General features: G+C 40.4%; 1 protein-coding gene across 1 annotated transcript in view; it reads right to left on the bottom strand.

The window, feature by feature from the left end:
• Window positions 1-14,020: 14,020 nt before the first annotated feature.
• The window catches only part of SLAMF6 (SLAM family member 6), a 28,360-nt gene continuing 19,374 nt past the window's right edge, over window positions 14,021-23,006 (bottom strand). Inside the window, exons 2-8 of the mRNA XM_061185837.1 lie at window positions 22,151-22,474; window positions 19,118-19,381; window positions 18,531-18,647; window positions 18,147-18,185; window positions 17,012-17,091; window positions 14,424-14,498; window positions 14,021-14,074 (exon numbers count right to left, since the gene is read on the bottom strand). Of these exons, the coding sequence (XP_061041820.1) occupies window positions 14,021-14,074; window positions 14,424-14,498; window positions 17,012-17,091; window positions 18,147-18,185; window positions 18,531-18,647; window positions 19,118-19,381; window positions 22,151-22,474 (953 nt within the window). The remainder of the gene's footprint in view (window positions 14,075-14,423; window positions 14,499-17,011; window positions 17,092-18,146; window positions 18,186-18,530; window positions 18,648-19,117; window positions 19,382-22,150; window positions 22,475-23,006) is intronic.

The raw sequence follows: 23,006 nt of genomic DNA, 5'->3' as shown, positions 1-23,006 counted from the left end.
TTTTATTGGCTTAAAGTTGCTTGTAGTAATCTCTCATGATCGTTTGTATTTCTGCAGTGTCAGTTGTTACTTCTCCTTTTTCATTTCTAGTTCTATTGATTTGAGTCTTCTCCCTTTTTTTCTTGATGTGTCTGGCTAATGGTTTATCAATTTTGTTTATCTTCTCAAAGAACCAGCTTTTAGTTTTATTGATCTTTGTTATTGTTTCCTTCATTTCTTTTTCATTTATTTCTGATCTGATCTTTATGATTTCTTTCCTCTGCTAAATTTAGGGTTTTTTTATTCTTCTTTCTCTAATTGCTTTAGGTGCAAGATTAGGTTGTTTATTTGAGATGTTTCCTGTTTTTTGAGGTAGGCTTGTATTGCTATAAACTTCTCTCTTAGAACTGATTTTGCTGCCTCCCATAGGTTTTGAGTCGTCGTGTCTCCATTGCCATTTGTTTCTAGGTATTTTTTGATTTCCCCTTTGATTTCCTCAGTGATCACTTCGTTATTAAGTAGTGTAATGTTTAGCCTCCATGTGTTTGTATTTTTTACAGATCTTTTCCTGTAATTGATATCTAGTCTCATAGCATTGTGGTCGGAAAAGATACTTGATATGTTTTCAATTTTCTTAAATTTACCAAGGCTTGATTTGTGACCCAAGATATGATCTATCCTGGAGAATGTTCCATGAGCACTTGAGAAAAATGTGTATTCTGTTGTTTTGGGGTGGAATGTCCTATAAATATCAATTAAGTCCATCTTGTTTAACGTATCATTTAAAGCTTGTGTTTCCTTATTTATTTTCATTTTGGATGATCTGTCCATTGGTGAAAGTGGAGTGTTAAAGTCCCCTACTATGATTGTGTTACTATCGATTTCCCCTTTTATGGCTGTTAGTATTTGCCTTATGTATTGAGGTGCTCCTATGCTGGGTGCATAAATATTTACAATTGTTATATTTTCTTCTTGGATCCATCCCTTGATCATTATATAGTGTCCTTCTTTGTCCCTTGTAATAGTCTTTATTTTAAAATCTATTTTGTCTGATATGAGAATTGCTACTCCAGCTTTCTTTTGATTTCCATTTGCATGGAATATCTTTTTCCATCCCCTCACTTTCAGTCTGTATGTGTCCCTAGGTCTGAAGTGGGTCTCTTGTAGACAGCATATATATGGATCTTGTTTTTGTATCCATTTAGTCAGTCTGTGTCTTTTGGTGGGAGCATTTAATCCATTTATATTTAAGGTAATTATCGATATGTATGTTCCTATTCCCATTTTCTTAAATATTTTGGGTTTGTTATTGTAGGTGTTTTCCTTCTCTTGTGTTTCTTGCCTAGAGAAGTTCCTTTAGCATTTGTTGTAAAGCTGGTTTGGTGGTGCTGAACTCTCTCAGCTTTTGCTTGTCTGTAAAGGTTTTAATTTCTCCATAGAATCTGAATGAGATCCTTGCTAGGTAGAGTAATCTTGGTTGTAGGTTTTTCTCCTTCATCACTTTAAATATGTCCTGCCACTCCCTTCTGGCTTGCAGAGTTTCTGCTGAAAGATCAGCTGTTAACCTTATGGGGATTCCCTTGTGTGTTATTTGTTGTTTTTCCCTTGTTGCTTTTAATATGTTTTCTTTATATTTAATTTTTGATAGTTTGATTATTATGTGTCTTGGCGTGTTTCTCCTTGGATTTATCCTGTATGGGACTCGCTATGCTCCCAGGACTTGATTAACTATTTCCTTTCCCATATTAGGGAAGTTTTCAACTATAATCTCTTCAAATATTTTCTCAGTCCCTTTCTTTTTCTCTTCTTCTTCTGGGACCCCTAGAATTCGAATGTTGGTGCGTTTAATGTTGTCCCAGAGGTCTCTGAGACTGTCCTTAGTTCTTTTCATTCTTTTTTCTTTATTCTGCTCTGCAGTAGTATTTCCACTATTTTATCTTCCAGCTGACTTATCTGTTCTTCTGCCTCAGTTATTCTGCTATTGATCCCTTCTAGAGTATTTTTAATTTCATTTATTGTGTTGTTCATCTTTGCTTGATTCCTCTTTAGTTCTTCTATGTCTTTGTTAAATGTTTCTTGCATTTTGTCTATTCTATTTCCAAGATATTGGATCATCTTTACTATCATTATTCTGAATTCTTTTTCAGGTAGACTGCCTATTTCCTCTTCATTTGTTAGGTCTGGTGTGTTTTTACCTTGCTGCTTCATCTGCTGTGTGTTTTTCTGTCTTCTCATTTTTCTTATCTCACTGTGTTTGGGGTCTCCTTTTCACAGGCTGCAGGTTTGTAGTTCCTGTTGTTTTTGATATCTGTCCCCCGTGGCTAAGGTTGGTTCAGTGGGTTGTGTAGGCTTCCTGGTGGAGGGGACTGGTGCCTGTGTTCTGGTGGATGAGACTGGATCTTGTCTTTCTGGTGGACAGGTCCACGTCTGGTGGTGTGTTTTGGGGTGTCTGTGGCCTTATTATGATTTTAGGCAGCCTCTCTGCTAATGGATGGAGCTGTGTTTGTGTCTTGCTAGTTGTTTGGCATAGGGTGTCCAGCACTGTAGCTTGCTGGTCATTGAGTGAAGCTGGGTCTTGGTGTTGAGATGGAGATCTCTGGGAGATTTTCGCCATTTGGTATTATGTGCAGCTGGGAGGTCTCTTGTGGACCAGTGTCCTGAAGTTGGCTCTCCCACCTCAGAGGCACAACCGTGATGCCTGGCTGGAGCACCAAGAGCCTTTCATCCACACGGCTCATTCCATTATAATTGTCATTTCATGTGTCTTTCTCCAATAGTCTGTGAGGTCTTTCATTTGAAAGCTGCCTACTGTTTGTCTCTCATGATGGTTTAACTTACAATTTTTTGACTTTACAATGGTGTGAAAGTGATATGCATTCAGTAGAAGCCATACTTTGAATTTTGATCTTTTCCCAGTTAGCCATATGTGGTATGATACTCTCTTGTGATGCTGGGAAGGGCAGTGAGCCACAGCTCCCTGTCAGCCACATGATCATGAAGTTAATAACTGATACACTTACAACCATTCTGTACCCATATAGCCATTCTGTTTTTCACTTTCAGTACAGTATTCAATAACTTACAGGAGGTAGTCAACACTTTATTATAAAATAAGCTTTGTGTTAGATGATTTTTCCCACCTGTAGGCTAACATAAGTGTCCTGTGCACATTTAAGGTAGGCTAAGCTAAGCTACAATGTTCGGTGTTTGTCAAGGACATAAAGTTTCAGTTATGCAAGAGGAATAAGTCCCAGAGATCTACTGCATAGCATAGTGTCTATAGTTAACAATATTGTACCGTACACTTAAAAATTTAAGAGGGTAGATCTTATGTTATGTGTTCTTATCACACACAAAAAATTAAAAATTAAAAAAATAAAGAAGGTGGAGGAAACTTTTGGATATGATGGATATGTTTACAGTATTGATTGTGATGATGGTTTCATGAATGTATACTTATCTTCAAACTCAGTAAGTTGTTTGCATTAAGTATGTACAGATTTTTGTATGTCGATCATTCCTCAATAAAGTTTTGTTTTTTTTAAAAAGAGAATTCACCCCAGGGGAAAAGGAGGGTTATTTCTCATATGAGGTAAAAGAATGGAATTAGAAAATTTGAGCAGAGGAAAGGTAGGAAATAATGTGGAAGTGGCCTACACAGACAATGTATCCTTTTTCCTTTCTTATTGTGCTGAAGGCATGTAAGAAGATTCTGTCAGTGCAGGAGAATGTAATTTAATAATAATAATAACAACAACAGCAACACAACAATAATGATGACTGGCTGACATTTATTGAGTTCTTTTATGTGCTAACCATATGCTAAGGGTTTCGGGTGCATTGTTTTACTTAATTCTCATAAAACTCCATTACATATTTTATTTATTTATTTATTAAAAATATTTATTGAACATTGTGCTAGATACTCTGCTAGGTGCTAGGGATACAGTGATAAACAAAATTGTCATGGTCCCTATTCCTGAAGAGCTTATGGTATAGAAGGAAAAACAGACATTAAACAAATAAAAATAAATATTTAATGACACATGATAAATGACATGAAAGGTGTGACTGAATAATAGGGAGATCTACTTCAGATGGAGGGACCTGGGACGGTCTCTCTTAGAAGATGACATATGTAAGCTGACACCTAAAAATAACGAGGATCCAGGCAGGCAGAGGAAGGGCCTTGAGGCAGATGTAAATAACTCTAACATAGAGTACTCTTTCCTCTAATAGGGGAGCTGATAGAAGATCAAGGAGGCTAAATAGAGACAGTGGAGGGAGAGTGATGCTAGCTGAGACTGGGATGGGCCAGACTATCCAAAACTATGTTATTGGGAAGTCTTGCAGGATTTTAAGCAGGCAAGTGAAGGCTCTGATTTATATTAACAGTAATACTTTTGTTGTGTCGTGAAGAATGGATTGGAGGGAGCCAAGGGCAAATGTTGGGGAGAGTTGCTCAGAGTTTATTGCAGTATTCCAGGTTGAGAGGATGATGGTTGTATATAGGATGGTGGTTGAAGATTTTGAGAAAAGTAGATAGGTCCACTAGTTGGAGGTAGAGTCCAAAGGGCCTGGTGATAGAGAAGCTGAAGCCAGCCATAACTCAGGTTCCTGTTTTGAATAACAGGGCTGAGGTACTGCTAGCCTCCTTTTTCAGTCTAGGAGACCAAAGCTCCAAGAGGTTAGGTAACATGTCCCAGGAGGTATATCTAGTAAATAATGTATGACGATTTGAGCATGGGCCTGTTCAACTCCAGAGACAACACATATAACCAATATAACTCTACTGCCTCCCAGTGAGTCACAATCCTGCTGCTCTCTAAAAGGAGAGAAGTGGTTGTCTTCTGAATTATAATCTCTCTGCCAACCATAACTCCATTTGCTTAGTTACCAAAGAGAAAGTCAATATCCAGACATTTTTTTTTTTACCCTTCCCCACTGGTAACCATAAGTTCATTCTCTAAGACTGTGAGTCTGTTTCTCCTTTGTAAATAAGTTCCTTTGTATCATTTTTTTAGATTCCACATATAAACAAGTTCATATGATATTTGTCTTTCTCTCTCTGACTTTCTTCACTTAGTATGATAATTTCCAGGTCCATCCATGTTGCTGCAAATGGCATATCTCATTCTTTTTAATGGCTGAGTAATATTCCATTGTATATATGTGCCACATCTTCTTTATCCATTCATCTGCTGATGGACATTTACATTGCTTCCATGTCTTGGTTATTGAAAACAGTGCTGCAATGAACATTGGGGTGCATGTATCCTTTCAGACTATGTTTTTCTCCATATATATGCCCAGGAGTGGGATTGTTGGATCACATGGTAGCTCTATTTTTAGTTGTTGTTTTTTTTTATCTTTTAAATTTATTTATTTATTTATTTATTTATTTATTTATTTATTTATTATTTTTGGCTGCATTGTGTCTTCATTGCTGTGCACAGGCTTTCTCTAGTTGCAGAGAGCAGGGGTTACTCTTCATTGTGGAGCACAGGCTCTGGGAGCATGGGCATCAGTAGTTGTGGCAGGCGGGCTCAGTAGTTGTGGCTTGTGGGCTCTAGAGCACAGGCTCAGTAGTTGTGGTGCACAGGCTCAGTAGTTGCTCCGTGACATGTGGGATCTTCAAAGACCAGGGCTCAAACCCGTGTCCCCTGCATCGGCAGGCAGATTCTTTACCACTGTGCCACCAGGGCAGTCCCTATTTTTAGTTTTTAAAGGAACCTCCTTACTGTTCTCCATAGTGGCTGTATCAATTTACATTCCCACCAACAGTGTAAGAGGGTTCCCTTTTCTCCACACCCTCTCCAGTATTTATTGTTTGTGAATATTTTTTTAAAGACTTTATTTTTTATATTTATAGTTTTAAAATTATTTATTTATTTATTTAATTTTATTTATTTTTGTCTGCATTGGGTCTTCGTTGCTGCATGCGGGGTTTTCTCTAGTTGCAGCAAGTGGGGGCTACTCTTCATTGTGGTGCGTGGGCTTATTGCTGTGGCTTCTCTTGTTGAGGAGCATGGGCTCTAGGTGCACGGGCTTCAGTAGTTGTGGCTCACGGGCTTAGTTGCTCCGTGGCATGTGGGATCTTCCTGGACCAGGGTTGGAACCCGTACCTCCTGCATTGGCAGGCGGATTCTTAATGACTGTGCCACCAGGGAAGCCCATTTGTGGATTTTTTGATGATGGCTATTCTGACTGGTGTGAGGGGACATCTCACTGTATTTTTGATTTGCATTTCTCTAATAATTAGCGATGTTGAGCATCTTTTCATGTGCCTGTTGGCCATCTGTATGTCTTCTTTGGAGAAATGTCTATTTAGGTCTTCTGCCCATTTTTGGATTGGGTTGTGTTTTTTTGATATTGAGCTGCATGAGCTGTTTGTAAATTTTGGAGACTAATCTCGTCTGTCACATTGTTTGAAAATATTCTCTCCCATTGTGTGGATTGTCTTCGTTTTGCTTATGGTCCCCTTTGATGTGCAAAAGCTTTTGAGTTTAATTAGGTCCCATTTGTTTATTTTTGTTTTTATTTCCATTACCCTGGGAGACAGATCGAAAAAGATATTGCTGCAATTTATGTCAAAGAGGGTTCTACCTATGTTTTCCGCTATGAGTGTTATAGTATCCGGTCTTATATTTAGGTCTTTAATCCATTTGGAGTTTATTTTTGTGTATGGTGTTAAAGAATAATCTAATTTCATTTTTTTTTTTTTTTGCTTATATGTGGAATGTTTTCTCTTTTTTAACATCTTTATTGGAGTATAATTGCTTTAAAATGGAGTGTTAGTTTCTGCTGTATAACAAAATGAATCAGCTATACATATACATACATCCCCATATCTCCTCCCTCTTGCATCTCCCTCCCACCCTCCATATCCCACCCGTCTAGGTGGTCACAAAGCATGGAGCTGATCTCCCTGTGCTATGAGGATGCTTCCTACTAGCTATCTATTTTACATTTGGTAGTATATATAAGTGCATGCCACTCTCTCACTTTGTCCCAGCTTACCCTTTCCACTCCATGTGTCCTCAAGTCCATACTCTATGTCTGCGTCTTTATTCCTGTCCTGCCCCTAGGTTCTTTTTTTATGATTTTTTTTTTTTAGATTCCCTATATATGTGTTAGCATATGGTATTTGTTTTTCTCTTTCTGACTTATTTCACTCTGTATGACAGACTCTAGGTCCATCCACCTCACTACAAATAACTCAATTTCATTTCTTTTTACTGCTGAGCAATATTCCATTGTGTATATGTGCCACATCTTCTTTAACCATTCATCTGTCGATGGACACTTAGGTTACTTCCATGTCCTGGCTATTGTAAATAGTGCCGCAGTGAACATTGTGGTACATGACTCTTTTTGTTTATTTTATTTTATTTTTTTTTAACATCTTTATTGGAGTATAATTGCTTTACAATGGTGTGTTAATTTCTGCTTTGTAACAAAGTGAATCAGCTTTCCATATACATGACTCTTTTTGAATTATGATTTTCTCAGGGTATATGCCCAGTAGGGGGATTGCTGGGTCATATGGTAGTTCTATTTTTCATTTTTTAAGGAACCTCCATACTGGTCTCCATAGTGGCTATATCAGTTTACATTTCTACCAACAGTGCAAGAGGGTTCCCTTTTCTCCACATCCTCTCCAGCATTTATTGTTTTGTAGATTTTTTGATGATGGCCATTCTGACTGCTGTGAGGTTATACCTCATTGTAGATTTGATTTGCATTTCTCTAATGATTAATGATGTTGAGCATCCTTTCATGTGTTTGTTGGCAATCTGTATATCTTCTTTGGAGGAATGTCTATTTAGGTCTTCTGCCCATTTTTAGATTGGGTTGTTTGTTTTTTTAATATTGAGCTGCATGAGCTGCTTGTATATTTTGGAGATTAATCCTTTTTCACTTGCTTCATTTGCAAATATTTTCTCCCATTGTGAAGGTTGTCTGTTCATCATTTTTGTGGTTTCCTTTGCTGTGCAAAAGCTTTTAAGTTTCATTAGGTCCCATTTGTTTATTTTTGTTTTTATTTCCATTTCTATAGGAGGAGGGTCAAAAGGATCTTGCTGTGATTTATTTCATAGAGTGTTCTGCCTATGTTTTCCCCTAAGAGTTTTATAGTGTCTGGCCTTACATTTAGATCTTTAATCCATTTTGAGTTTATTTTTGTGTATGGTGTTAGGGAGTGTTCTAATTTCATTCTTTTTCATGTAGCTGTCCAGTTTTCCTAGCACCACTTATTAAAGAGGCTGTCTTTTCTCCATTGTATATTCCTGCCTCCTTTATCAAAAATAAGGTGACCATATGTGCATGGCTTTATCTCTGGGCTTTCTATCCTGTTCCATTGATCTATATTTCTGTTTTTGTGCCAGTACCATATTGTCTTGATTACTGTAGCTTTGTAGTCTGAAGTCTGGGGATCTGATTCCTCCAGCTCTGTTTTTCTTTCTCAAGATTGCTTTTGCTATTTGGGATCTCTCGTGTTTCCATACAAATTGTGCAATTTTTTGTAGTAGTTCTGTGAAAAATGCCATTGGTAGTTTGATAGGGATTGCATTGAGTCTATAGATTACTTTAGGTAGTATAGTCATTTTCAGAGTATTGATTCTTCCAATCCAAGAACATGGTATATCTCTCCATCTATTTGTATCATCTTAAATTTCTTTCATCAGTGTCTTATAATTTTCTGCATACAGGTCTTTTGTCTCCTTAGGTAGGTTTATTCCTAGGTATTTTATTCTTTTTGCTGCAATGGTAAATGAGAGTGTTTCCTTTATTTCTCTTTCAGATTTTTCATCATTAGTGTATAGGAATGCAAGAGATTTCTGTGCATTAATTCTGTACCCTGCTACTCTACCAAATTAATTGATTAGCTCTAGCAATTTTCTGGTAGCATCTTTAGGATTCTCTTTGTGTAGTATCATGTCATCTGCAAACAGTGACAGCTTTACTTCTTCATTTCTGATTTGGATTCCTTTGATTTCTTTTTCTTTTCTGATTGTTGTGGATAAAACTTCCAAAACTATGTTGAATAATAGTGGTGAGAGTGGGCAACCTTGTCTTGTTCCTGATCTTAGTGGAAATGGTTTCAGTTTTTCACCATTGAGAACGATGTTGGCTGTGGGTTTGTCATATATGGCCTTTATTATGTCGAGGTAGGTTCCCTCTATGTCTACTTTCTGGACAGTTTTTATCAGAAATGGGTGTTGAATTTTGTCAAAAGCTTTCTCTGCATCTATTGATATGATCATATGGTTTTTCTCCTTCAATTTGTTAATATGGTGTATCACATTAATTGATTTGCATATGTTGAAGAATCCTTGCATCCCTGGGATAAACCCCACTTGATCATGGTGTATGATCCTTTTAATGTGCTGTTGGATTCTGTTTGCTAGTATTTCATTGAGGATTTTTGCAGCTATGTTTATCAGAGATATTGGTCAGTAGTTTTCTTTTTTTGTGACATCTTTGTTTGGTTTTGGTATCAGGGTGATGGTGGCCTTGTAGAATGAGTTCGGCAGTGTTCCTCCTTCTGCTATATTTTGGAAGAGTTTGAGAAGGATAGGTGTTAGCTCTTCTCTAAGTGTTTGATAGAATTCGCCTGTGAAGCCATCTGATCCTGGGCTTTTGTTTGTTGGAAGATTTTTAATCACAGTTTCAATTTCAGTGCTTGTGATTGGTCTGTTCATATTTTCTATTTCTTCATGGTTCAGCCTCGGAAGGTTGTGCATGTCTAAGAATTTGTCCATTTCTTCCAGGTTGTCCATTTTATTGGCATATAGTTGCTTGTAGTAATCTCTCATGATGCTTTGTGTTTCTGCAGTGTTTGTTGTTACTTCTTTTCATTTCTAATTCTGTCAATTTGAGTCTTCTCCTTTTTTTTCTGATGAGTCTGGCTAATGGTTTATCAATTTTGTTCATCTTCTCAAAGAACCAGCTTTTAGTTTTATTGATCTTTGCTACTGTTTCCTTCATTTCTTTTTCATTTTTTTCTGGTCTGATCTTTATGATTTCTTTCCTTCTGCTAACTTTGGGGTTTTTTGGTTTGTTTGTTTGTTCTTGTTCTTCTTTCTCTAATTGCTTTTGGTGTAAGGTTAGGTTGTTTATTTGAGATGTTTCCTGTTTCTTGAGGTAGGCTTGTATTGCTATAAACTTCCCTGGTAGAACTGCTTTTGCTACATCCCATAGGTTTTGGGTGGTCGTGTATTCATTGTCATTTGTTTCTAGGTATTTTTCGATTTCCATTTTGATTTCTCCAATAATCTCTTGGTTATTTAGTAGTGTTTTGTTTAGCCTGCATGTGTTTGTATTTTTTACAGTTTTTTCCCTGTAATTGATATCTTCTCATAGCACTGTGGTTGGAAAAGATACATGATATGATATCAATTTTCTTAAATTTACCAAGGCTTGATACGTGACCCAAGATATGGTCTATCCTGGAGAATGTTCCATGAGCACTTGAGAAGAAAATATATTGTGTTGTTTTTGGATGGAATGTCCTATAAATATCAGTTAAGTCCATCTTGTTTAATGTGTCATTTAAAGCTTTTGTTTCCTTATTTATTTTCATTTTGGTTGATTTGTCCATTGGTCAAAGTGGGGTGTTAAAGTCCCCTACTATGATTGTTGTACTGTCGATTTCCCCTTTTATGGCTGTTAGCATTTGCCTTATGTATTGAGGTGCTCCTATGTTGAGTGCATAAATATTTACAATTGTTATATCTTCTTCTTGGATTGATCCCTTGATCATTATATAGCGTCCTTCTTTGTCTCTTGTAATATTCTATTTTGTCTGATATGAGAATTGCTACTCCAGCTTTCTTTTGATTTCCATTTGCTTGCAATGTCTTTTTCGTCCCCTCACTTTCAGTCTGTATGTGTCCCTAGGTCTGAAGTGGGTCTCTTGTAGGCAACATATGTATGGGTCTTGTTTTTGTATCCCTTCATCCAGTTTATGTCTGTTGGATCATTTAATCCATTTACATTTAAAGTAATTATCGATATGTATGTTCCTATTACCATTTTCTTAATAGTTTTGGGTTTGTTTTTGTTGGTCTTTTCCTTCTCTTGTGCTTCCTGCCTAGAGAAGTTCCTTTAGCATTTGTTGTAAAGCTGGTTTGGTGGTGCTGAATTCTCTTAACTTTTGCTTATCTGTAAATGTTTTATTTTCTCCATTGAATGTGAATGAGATCCTTGCTGGGTAGAGTAATCTTGGTTGTAGGTTTTTCCCTTTCATCACTTTAAATATGTCTTACCCCTCCCTTCTGGCTTGAAGAATTTCTGCTGAAAAATCAGCTGTTAACCTTACAGGAATTCCCGTGTATGTTATTTGCTGCTTTTCTCTTCCTGTTTTTAATATTTTTGCTTTGTATTTAATTTTTGATAGTTTGCTTAATATGTGTCTTGGCGTGTTTCTCTTTGGGTTTATCCTGTATGGTACTCTCTGCCGTATGGATTTGATTGACTATTTCCTTTCCCATATTGAGGAAGTTTTCGACTATAATCTCTTCAAATATTTTGTCAGACCCTTTCTTTTTGTCTTCTTTTTCTGGGACCCCTATAATTTGAATGTTGGTGCATTTAATGTTGTCCCAGAGGTCTCTGAGACTGTCCTCAATTCTTTTCATTCTTTTTTCTTTATTTTGCTTCCTGGCAGTTAATTCCACCATTTTATCTTCCAGGTCACTTATCCGTTCTTATGCCTCAGTTATTCTGCTATTCATTCCTTCTAGAGTATTTTTAATGTTAGTAATTGTGTTGTTCATCACTGTTTGTTTGCTACTAGATCCTTGTTAAATATTTCTTGTATTTTCTCCATTCTGTGTCCGAGATTTTGGATTATGTTTACTATCATTACTCTGAGTTCTTTTTCAGGTAGGTTGCTTATTTCATCTTCATTTATGTGGTCTTATAGCTTTTTACCTTGCTCCTTCATCTGTAACATAATTTTTTGTCGTTTCTTTTTTTTTTTTTGCTGGGTGGTGCTGTGTTCCTGTCTTACTGGTTGTATGGCCTGAGATGTCCAGCACTGGATTTTACAGGCAGTTGGATAGAGCCGGGTCTTGGTGCTGAGATAAGAACCTCCAGAAGTTCTCACTCCTATTGGTATTCCCTGGGATTTGACATTCTCTGTTAGTCCAGTGATTTGGTCTTGGAACTCCCACCACAGGAGCTCAGGCCCGAACTCTGGCCTTGGAACCAAGATCCCGCAAGCTTTGTGACATGGTAAAAAAAAAAAAAAAAAGAAAGAAAGAAAGATAAAAAGTAGCAGTACAATATCAAAGATTAAAAACCAAAATAAAATTAGAAAGATAAAAAATATATTAGGAAAAATAAAAGTTTAATTGAAACAATTGCAACAAGGTAAAATAAAACCACAACAGAAAAAAGAAAAAAAAAAAAAAGGGTGGTGGAGGGCAACAAGCCAAAAGGAGAGAACAATAACAAAGTATAAAGAATAAAATAAGATTAGAAAAATAAAAGATTTATTAGGAAAAATGAAAATATAAAAGAATCAACAACAATGAATCAACAAGGTAAAACAGAACACCAATCTAAAAGAGGAAAAAGAAAAAAAAAACAGCCTTGGCTATGGGGGTGGAGTTTAGGCAGTGGTGGAACTTAGGCAGGGGCGGGGTTTAGGGTGGGGCGGGACCTAGGCAGGTGTGGGCATGACGTTTGCGTGTGGGCCGGGGCCTAGGCTCAGGACCCACATAGCTGGAAAAGGCCCTGGGGGCGGGGCCTAGGCTGGGCGATGTTCAAGCGTGGGGCGGGGCCTCTGTTTAGGACCTGCGTGGAAGGGAAGAGGCAGCACGTAGAAAGGAGGGCCTCTGGAGTGTGGAGTTCCGGAGTTTGGAGGTAGGGCCCTGAGTGAGGGTGTGTGGGTGGTGTTTAGGCCCAGTGCATTGGAGGGGGTCTCAGAGGGGTCTCTGAGTGTAGAGGTAGAGCCCTGGGTGGGGGTGTAGGAACAGGCCTTGGGCTCTGCGGGGCAGGAGGGAGACTCCAAGGGCAGAGGATTAGGCCAGGGAACCCAACAGGCTCTCCAGTGCCTAAATGGACAGGGAAAGCACTGGCCACATTCCCTTCCATTCCTTTGCACCCCTCCCCCACTGTCACCTCCAGGGTCTCCCCTGTAGCCACTGGACCCCTAACCATGGGTGGGTCCCGCTAGGTGTAGGAACTCCTCCCCTCCACCAGCCACCCCTCAGGGGTGCCGGTCCTGGAGGTCTGGCCTTTACTTTTGCTCCCCCTTCCCTCCTTCCCTCTCCCTCAGACCCGTGTGGCTGGAGGGTCCCTAGGTGGGCAGAGGATCAGGCCCAGGATCTCAGCAGGTTCCTGGGGGCCCAAGTGGGAAGGAGAAACCTGGCCACGCTCCCTGTTGATCCTCTGCCCTCCCAGTGGTTCCCCAATTTCCCCCTTCAAGCGTGGGATCCCTTCCCCTCCTCCAGCCACCCCTCAGGGGCGCCAGTCCCATCTGACCTCCACTTCTTCTACCCCTTCACTCCCCCCACACCCTACCTGGTTGCTGGGGGTTCCTCCTGTCCCCTTAGGTGTTCATGGTCCCCTACCGGTGCCCGGTAGGTGCCCTAGCTGTGAGAAGACGCGAATTCCACATCGTCCTAGTACGCCATCTTGACTCCACCCCCTTATCATATGGTTTTTATTCTTCAATTTGTTGATGTGATGTATCACACCGATTGATTTGCAGATATTGAAATTGATCAACTAATATGGATCATGGTGTATGATCCTTTTAATGTATTGTTGGATTCAGATTGCTAGTATTTTGTTGAGGATTTTTTCAAGCATGGTATCTGATGTATGTTTTCACTTGGAGCTGATTAGAAATTGTTATTTGGGTCATATGCTGGAGATGATGTTATTCCTTAAATGTTTGACCTAGGTAAGCAGATTCAAGTCTGATAATCCTAGATATTCAAATTCTGTTGTCAGCCAGAAACCAAGCTCTGTTCTCTCTCATAGGATTAGGAGAAGATGTGTCGTTTCTGAATTCCTTTGAAGACTTTCAGCAACTTACATGACATTGTGAAGGGCAGTTGTCCTGGAATTGATGGGCTTTCTGTAATGGAAAAAAGAGAAAAATAAAGTAGGTCAATAGGGACTAGAGCATCAGGCCACTCCTCATGTATATAGAGGTGGTTTGGAGAGCACTAACAGGCAGAAAAGGATATTGACAGCATAAGCAGGATTAAATTTAAAAAACAAGTAGGTTAAAAACTCAGTTATGTGTGGTGATCCTAATACAAGATAGCTTCTTGGATATGTTTTGGAGCTGTCCTGAGACTTTCTGTATCCTGCTGGTATTTGTTCATCTGTAAAATGGCCCCTTTACTTTTACTATATTTGCACAGTCATAGGTCTGAGAAGAGAGGTAAGAATGTAAAAAGAGGTGTCAATCATAGGCTTACCTCTCGGGACTGTTGAACTTCAGAGTAAATTGTGGTAGAGTCATTGTTTTTCACAGGTTTTGGGATTTCCATTTCCTGTAAAACACAATCATACCAATTTGGCTCACATAAAGAGAAATGTACTCATGCACAGATACAGTAAGTCCCCTACCTATGAGACTTCAAGTTGTGATATTTCAAAGATGTGAACATGTGTTTGTATGTCCAATCACGTAAGTTAGTTCACATGTCTGGTGTACATTGTCATGTCAAGTGGTTGTGTACTTGACAACAAAGTAAGTACACAAGCTTTTGTGTACTTACTTTGTGTAGCTTACTAATGAAGACCTGATAGAATTGGAGGCTCAAAGAAAGAAGAGAGACAAGAGGAAGAAGAAGTAATTGAAGAACTGAAGAGATTCATGATACAGGAAATGGCAAGGGGATTTTCTTTATTTGAGGAGGCACTGTTAGTTTTTGATGCACAGGACCCAAATATAGAAGAGTACATGAAGGTTGCAGCAGCCATTCAGAATGCGATCCAGTGCTACCGTGTCATCTATGGTGAGAAAAAAAAAAAGCTACTACCCAGACATCACAGGATCATTTTTTCAAGAGAATAGATGAAATTGAATGCAGCAAGGAACCAGAACCTGTGCCATCAACGTCAGGCATGGGTGAAATTGCAGCTTGCCCTCCACCTCCTATTGCAGGAGATCCTTCAGCTCTGCCATCTCCCATGTCCTCTTCCTCTGTCAGTCAGTAACTCTTCTTGCCTGTTCACTCGATGCCAGCCCCTGTATGCCAGCTCTTGTACCGTATTACTGTACTTTTCAAGGTACTGTACTGTAAGATTTAAAATGTTTTCTTTATTTTTTGTGTTTTTTTAGTGTATTATTTGTGTGAAAAGTATTATAAACTTATTACAGTACAGTACTATATAGCTGATTGTGTTAGTTGGGTATCTAGGCTACCTTTGTTGGACTTAAGAACAAATTGGACTTATGAGCACGCTCTCGGAACGGAACTCATTCGTATGTAAGGGACTTATTGTATATTCTTGGGAAAGGCAGTGTGACAAAAGAAGGATGATGTCAAAGTTCTTCAGGAGGAAGGCTAGGAAGTGTTTAGCAAGAGAAGCTGGAAACAAAGCAACACTAGCTCTTAAACCTGTGAAGGATTAGTCAGCTTTCCTGAGCCCCAAACAGAAGCACAACACTCCAGCAAACCGGTGGGCTCAAGAACCAGAGAGAGACAGAAGGGCGACCTTGTTGGAAGGTGGTGTGAAGGAAAGAAAGCATTCTTGTCCTGCATCCAACTCTACTCTCCTTCCTCCATTTTTAGGAACTAACCTACACACCAGATGGTTATTGTATTACATCTTTTGTCTCAGATCTTTACTACCTATAACTGGAGTTATTGCCTGCTTCATTTTGCCCCTGTGATTCTATTTGCCTGGTCATCATGTCATTGGGGTTCTCCTCAAGCATGGGGAACTGGTAGAGCAGAAATATCTTGTCTTAAAAATGGCTCTGCTTGGAATAAAAAGTCCGGCAGTAACAGAAGTCCCCCATGCTCATAGTTTTTGGCATTTTAAATTAATTAAGTCATATTTGGGGTGTTATCAAAACCTCTGAATCTCTCCAAAGTACCATGTTTTGCTAAGAAAAAGTTAACAAACTTGTCGGAGAGTTTCTTGGTTTGTTGAGAGTAATTCATCTTGTCTTCAAGAGGAAATTGGAAAGGCAATTGAAATATCTGAAATGAGAGCACTTCTTATTGTTTGCTAGCTTCAGAGTCTACTTTGCAAACACCTGTGAGGGACTTTGTGAAGGGAGATTTGCTTGTGGAACCCAAGATTTCTAGCCAGACCATTGTTTCCATCAATTGAAGAATGCTGGCTCTCTTGGCTTATTTTTCAGAAGACATGGAAAATGGCCTCCCAGGATGTTTAGTGTTATTTAGAAATGTACCACCTGCAGGTGCTTTATTTTGGGGTTGATGGGGAATTACTGATGCATGGCGAGGAGTTCCTGATGCCTGACCAAGGCCATCCTGTTATGTTGCTAGAGGTCAGGGGATGATTGAGGACTGCTCATGCCTTTAGTGTCCTCTACTGTTGAGGGATTGCAAATTCTTGCCCCTCTTTTCCTCTTGAGAGACTCTTCTGAGCTCCCCTATTTCCTCTACATCCAGGATGAGAAGGCCCCTGATACAGAATCGTGTCTTCTGGGGGCTCTCAAACTTAAATGAACTCTGATCCATCCAGCAAGTATTTACTGAGCATCATGCTAAGACATAGGAGAAGAGAGAGGAGGACATAATTTTCACTTCCAGGCAGCTTGTAATTAAGCTGAAGGGACAAGACTTACTGATGCATTAAGCAGTTAGATTAAGCAATGTAAAGCAGGGTATGAGTCAACATTCTACTGAGGTGTGAGCAGTGGGGTCTAGAAAGGTCCTGCACATAACTCTGCAGTTCTTGTCGCTGCCTTTGCCTCTCCTTAATGGTGTATGTCATTTGGATTTAGAAAAGTTTGGTGACAAGATCATGTATAATGACGGTAAAAAGAATGACCATGAAGGAGTATAAACCTGAAAGTACTCACCCTGTTTGAATGGGTGACCTGAGCGTACACAGTGTTCCCTGGAGAGAAGGAAGCATACTCTAAGTTCCTCACAGTCTCTGCTGTTAACACAGGAAGGCACAGTCAGTAGCTGAAGGACTCTGGTTTGCTCTCCCAGGACCTTGTCTACCCCAGGCCATTCTCTGACCCCAGAGAGGCAGTTGTTCAAAGCATGGCCCTTCCTTAGGGTTCATTCATTTTTGACAGTCTTTGGAGTTCTGGGTTGAACCAGAACATTCTCAGCCATGTGATCTATTTCTGACCTCATCTCCTCAGGGGCACATGTTCTTGAGCTATCCTAAAGCCTCAGAGTCTCCCTCTGGCTTCACAGGAAGGGAAGCTTCTGGGACCAAATAGCACTGCCTACACAGGAGCTAGAGAACCTCACTGGTGAGCATAATGGAGCCAGATTATTTCACATATATAATACTATTAAACTTTTCAGAGCTCCTTAGAGTGGGTTTGATTATATTAGAGATGAGGAACTGGAGGCTCAGAAAGTTTTACAGACTTGGTGCAAACTCACACAGGAAGTGATCAGACAATAATTTGAATGCATACCTTCTGACTCCAAACCTCATGCCGGGTCCTCCATTCATGAAGTCATGTATCTCTCACCCATGAAATGAGACTCAATGCCAATCTGAGTCCAGAGCCTGTGTTTCTGTGTCTATATCATACTTTCTTTTTTGACTGTGTCCACTCAATGCCCAAACCCCGGCTGAAGAGAGTGATGGGGTCAGGCAGTTTGTCTTTGGGCATTTGATGCTGTAATTCTGTCTTTACCCTGCACCTCCTGTTGATAATGGACAAGTCATGAGTCCTTTCACTGGCGCTTAATCTCTCCATTGGCAGAGTGGGGAATGACCCTAATCCTACCCCAAGAAATTGCATGAGTGACCGGTTTGCATTCTTGTAAGGGACCCTGTAAGTCGCACAGGGGACAAACTTGCACAGTTCCAGGTCTTATCCCCTTGCACCATCTGGTCCATCTGAGTAATGACATTCTGACTCCCTCCTCTCTCATTATCCAGCCCTCTGACCGCCCCCCCTTTCCTTTTCCACTTGGTTCTTCCCATCTGTTTTATGATTGGGAGTTAAGAGTCTGGACGCTCACCAGGACACTGGGTTTGCTGAGTAGAGAATTGAAAGAAACCTGAAAAATAAAATCAGGGAAATTGAAATCTGTGACTATAGTGAGAGAAGCCTTCCACCCCCTACCCCTAGAGGTGTCTCTCTAGAGGGTGTGGTGGAAGGGGACCCGAAAGGGAAAGGCAGGCAGGCCCTGAGACTGGGTCCTGCATTTTCCAGTAAGACACTTTTCTAGGAGATTAGCACATGTGTATTCACAACCCAGGTGTTGTCCCAGTGGACCAGCTGAGCCAGGGTTTTCATCCTCCCTCCCTTTATCTATCTTCTACAAGACAGAGTCTTGTGGAGGTCCCAAACGCTAAGTCTCTGGAACCTTGGAGAAGAGACAGTAAGTAGGAAGAAAGGAAACCTATTTTTTTCCTGCAAACAAATAACGACACGATGATGACTACGACTATACATATTGAAGGAACTGCCACTACAATCCACATGGTATCCAGGTGTTCATTTTTTTCATTAGTAACACCTAAAAAGAAAAAAAAAGAAGTTGCACTTGAGACACATCGACTGAGGCCCAGAGTGGTTTTTTAGAGCCTCTACTGCATCTCTTCTAGACCATCTTTGGGGGTTGGGTGGGTTCATCTATACCCAGAGGCTCTGGGGGTCTGAGCAGGCTTTCTGGGAGTGGGAGTCCATTTAGGCAGACAGGGCATGGTGGAGCCTGGTAGAGCCAGGGGGAGGAAGCAATCCTGACTTCCCAAGGACTTTGCTCTTGGGCTCTGAGTGGGCTGGAGAAAGGGTTGGTGGAGGGGGAGGGAGGAAGGAGAGACCTCTGGGGGAGTGAGAGGCATGGAGCCCCTGGGGATGTCTGTCCCTTCCCAGTGTCACTTGGCTGTCTCCTACTGGGCCGCTGTTTTAAGAATCATAAAGAGCACGAGAGACACCCCACACCCCACAGCCACTCAAAGCTCTCAGAGAGACCTGAGACAGACTTACTTTTGCAGAGCCTCTGGACAGAGACAGAGAAGGATGAATTGCTGACAGGATTCTCAGCTACGCAGGTGTAGGTCTCTTCGTCGAAACTCTTGGGGTCCCAGGAGATAGTGAGGTTTGCTTCACTTTGAAGTGTGTTTCCTGAGACCTGCCACCTGAATAAGATGTTATCATTTGGATTCTCCACAGAGCAGGTCAGGTGGATCTCACAGGTCCTATTTTTAGACCATTTGGTGTGAGGGACCACTTGTAAGTTCCTCAGTCGTCCTGTGTGCAGAGAAGAGGCCTGTATTAAGGACAAATGGCTTGGCTCAGCCCTCTGTGAAAAATATCTCTCACCTCGATGTTTCTGTATTCCACCTGACACTGCTGTGTACTCTGTAAATAACTCTGCATGTACTGCCTAATTGATGACATCAAGGTCTGGGGTGACCAAATTATAAGGGACATCAGTATGAGACAGAGTAGGCAGTGGGAGAGAGGGAAGGGAAAGACTGGGGTTGTCGCCAACTAGTCGGGTGATTTTGAGCTGATCACTTTAATTTTTGGAGCTCCAGTTTATTCCTGGGGGTCCTTCTAGCCCTTGTTCACTGCCCCTCATGTAAAGATAATTTGGAGACTAAGCTAAGGGCCAGCCCTACCTTAGCCAGGTCAGAAACCAGAAGACCAGGCACACTTCTCCATTTTCAGAATTCCCTAGATGGGATGGAAGATAAAAGCTTAACACTCTTGGAGAACTGTATTTCCCACAAATCTGTGGGAATATTGGTTCTCACTGGAGCTGGTGCTGGCTCAAATGATGACAAAGAGACCTTGATGTAGAGTGTCACCAAGTCAGAAAGGGAAATGTTGAGAACTAAAGAATTAGGAAAGGAAGAAGTGAAGAAACAGAGAGCAAGCAAGAAATTCTGGGGAAGAAAGAAGTGCAATATATTTGAGACTACATATGTTGCAGAAATATCTGAGAGCAGAGACCAGAAAATATTACCTAGTAAGGTGTCAGTGGCTGTGAATCAATGGGAACATGAAAGCAGTACAGAAAAGCCGTCTGACCTAGACTCCGCCCAAGGGTTGAAATAAAGGTGACCCAATAGAAATAGAATGACTCCAACTGTCTGATTAGAAGAGATTAAGTAATGCTTTAAGCTTAGCTGAGTAGGAGTGGTGGAACATACCTTGCTAGAACAGAATTTTCATGTCATGGCAAGAGTGTTGGACTTGGAGTTAGGAAGACCTAGGTTAGAATCACGGCTTTGTCATTTACTGGCTACATGGACAAATTTTAGTCTCTTCATGCCTAAGTTTCCTCATCTATAAAACTGGGCAATAATACTTACTTCTTGGGTAATTATGAGGATTAAATGAGATAGCACGTAGCACAGAAATGGCAAATATTTGGCATGAATATTACATCTCCTTCAGCCAATGTCTGTTGCTGACCTCAAAAACCTATCTTGATATCTTTCTTCACTTGATGAATGTATAACTACTGACTTGACATTTCCACCTGGTTATAATGTGTATCTCTGACTCAACATGTTCAAAAAGACTCCTGTTTTTCTCTCCAAAACCTTCTCAATCTGCAACTTTCCCCATCTTAGTTGACAACAACTGCATCCTTCCAGTCATCCAAGCCAAAAGCCCTGGAGTCATCCTTGACTCATCTTTTCCTCTCATACTCCCACATCACAAAATCCTGGTGGCTTTACCTCTAAAATATATCCAGAATCCAACCACTTCTCACTACCTCCACTGCTCCCACTCTGGTCCAAGCCAGTATTACCTCTTGCTTAGATAGTTGCAATGGCTTCCTAATTGGTTCAGTGGCTTCCACCTTTGTCCAAAGAGATCCTTTAAATAAGTAAGTTAAATTATATTACTTCTCTGCAAAACCCTCCAATAGTTGTCTATTCCCCCAAAATAGAAGCCAAAGTCCTTGGGATGGCTCTCATAGCCTTAGAAGATATGGCCCCCTACTTCCTTACTGACCTCATTTCCTATTGTTCTCTCTTACTCTGCTCCTTGATGTTTGACCTTCTTTATATTCCTTGAGCTGCCAGACACAGGGAGTGCTTGTGCGGGATGGCTCTTCATCCAGATATCTGCATGGCTCACTCTTTTACCTCCAACATGTCTTGGCTCCAATGTCATCTCCTCAATGAGGCCTATTATGACCACTCCATTTAAAATTGACCACTGCTCTCTGGCACTTCTGATGTTCCTTATTCTGTTCTAATCTCTCTTTTTCCATAGCACTCGCAGCTTACTGTGTCATTTGTTTATATATTATGTGTACTGTTTATTATTGCTCCCATATTCCCTACCCAGAATGTCAGTTCCATGAGGGCAGGGATCTTTGTTTTGTTCACTGATGTATTTCAAGGGCCTAAAACAGTGTCTCGTATATTATCCCTGGTTAACAAATATTGTTGACTCAGTGAATAAACAACATGACTCTGATATCTTTCTTAACACTGAACCCTAGGCAGTTACTCCCAATTAATTGATATTGGCCCATAAGATCAAATCTTTGCCATCCCTAGCCGAGTACATACAGAACAATTGACCAGTGTTTTTTTTTTAAAAAAAACCTATATAATTTATATCTTAAAATTCCTTTACACAATTATAAAACATGTTGGTGTAGCTTACACATCTCTCTGTGTATGTTCCTTTGAAGGAGAGGTACTCCAAAAGGCCCTGAGAAGGCATTGGCATTGGCATTCAGCCTCAGGAGTGTGGTGGTTGCAGAAGAAGTTGTGCTTGGTCTTCTAAATAGTGACAGAAGAAACTTGTCTCAACAAGTGTAATGGAGCCTCATACAGGGTCTAGGAGTCACAAGATTTAGGTTCTAGTCTTAGCTCTGTCACTAACTGCTGTGCAATGCCATTGAATTGTTTTGTTGCTGGACCTCAGTCTAGCTCCAAATGCCATGCTTTTTACCACTAAGCTATAGTGCACACTTGCAGTCACATAGAATTGAAATATGTACTATTTTTCAGTCCATACGCAATTAAACCCCATGATTTGACTCACTGAAGATCCTCAGATCATAACTGGTGAACAGTGAAGAGGTCAGTGTGGTTATCTGGGCGCTGTAAGGTCCTGTGTCTGCCATCGTCAGGTTGCTGAGCTGCAAGGAGTAGGACTCGGTGACCTTCAATCGATTTTTCCGCTTTGGGTCAGTCACCCTGTTTAGTGCTTCATTTGGCTCTATGAAGATGATAGATTTTCCATCATGAAGCCAGGTGATGGACATGATCTTCTCTTCCACAGGAAACTTCAGGGTAAGTGTTACAGACTCCCCCACGACCCCGTTCACAATCAATGGGGTTGAGCTGGTTTGTGAAACTGTGTTGCCTGTGAACACAGAAAGGAAACTGCTATAATTCTCCCTGCCCTCCCCCTGCTCCCCACACCCTTTCTCCATACTCTTCCAGTCAGTTAGAGCTCTCTGATACTGAAGCCCAGAAATATGATGAAAAAGGAAAGGGTTAAGAGGAGTGTTGAAATGGGCAATCACAGAGGCTCCACCCCAGCAAAATGTCTGGCACTCTTGTTTAATGAGTAGTTGGTCCAGATGATCCTGGCCAGTCTAACCTCCCACACTAGCTGGTCACTCCTGGGTCATGGCCACACTATCTGACCCCAGCCTCTGAGTTATCTGGGCATGAGATAGAGAGGGACAACTATATCAACTCTCTGGCACAGACTTCAAAACCCACAAGTCTTTGCTGATGAAATATAATCAAAGCTCGACATTTATTAAATACCTACTGTGTTCAGTATAGTAGGTTTGTGAGATTTAGAGGACTAATAATAGGAATTTACAGTTCTTACACATTATTTCATTTGACGCTGACAACAATTCTGTGAGGCAGTAGGATGACTA

This window comes from Eubalaena glacialis, chromosome 3, assembly GCF_028564815.1.
Source record: "Eubalaena glacialis isolate mEubGla1 chromosome 3, mEubGla1.1.hap2.+ XY, whole genome shotgun sequence".
Lineage (NCBI taxonomy): Eukaryota > Metazoa > Chordata > Mammalia > Artiodactyla > Balaenidae > Eubalaena > Eubalaena glacialis.
This window is presented reverse-complemented; position numbering and strand designations above follow the sequence as displayed.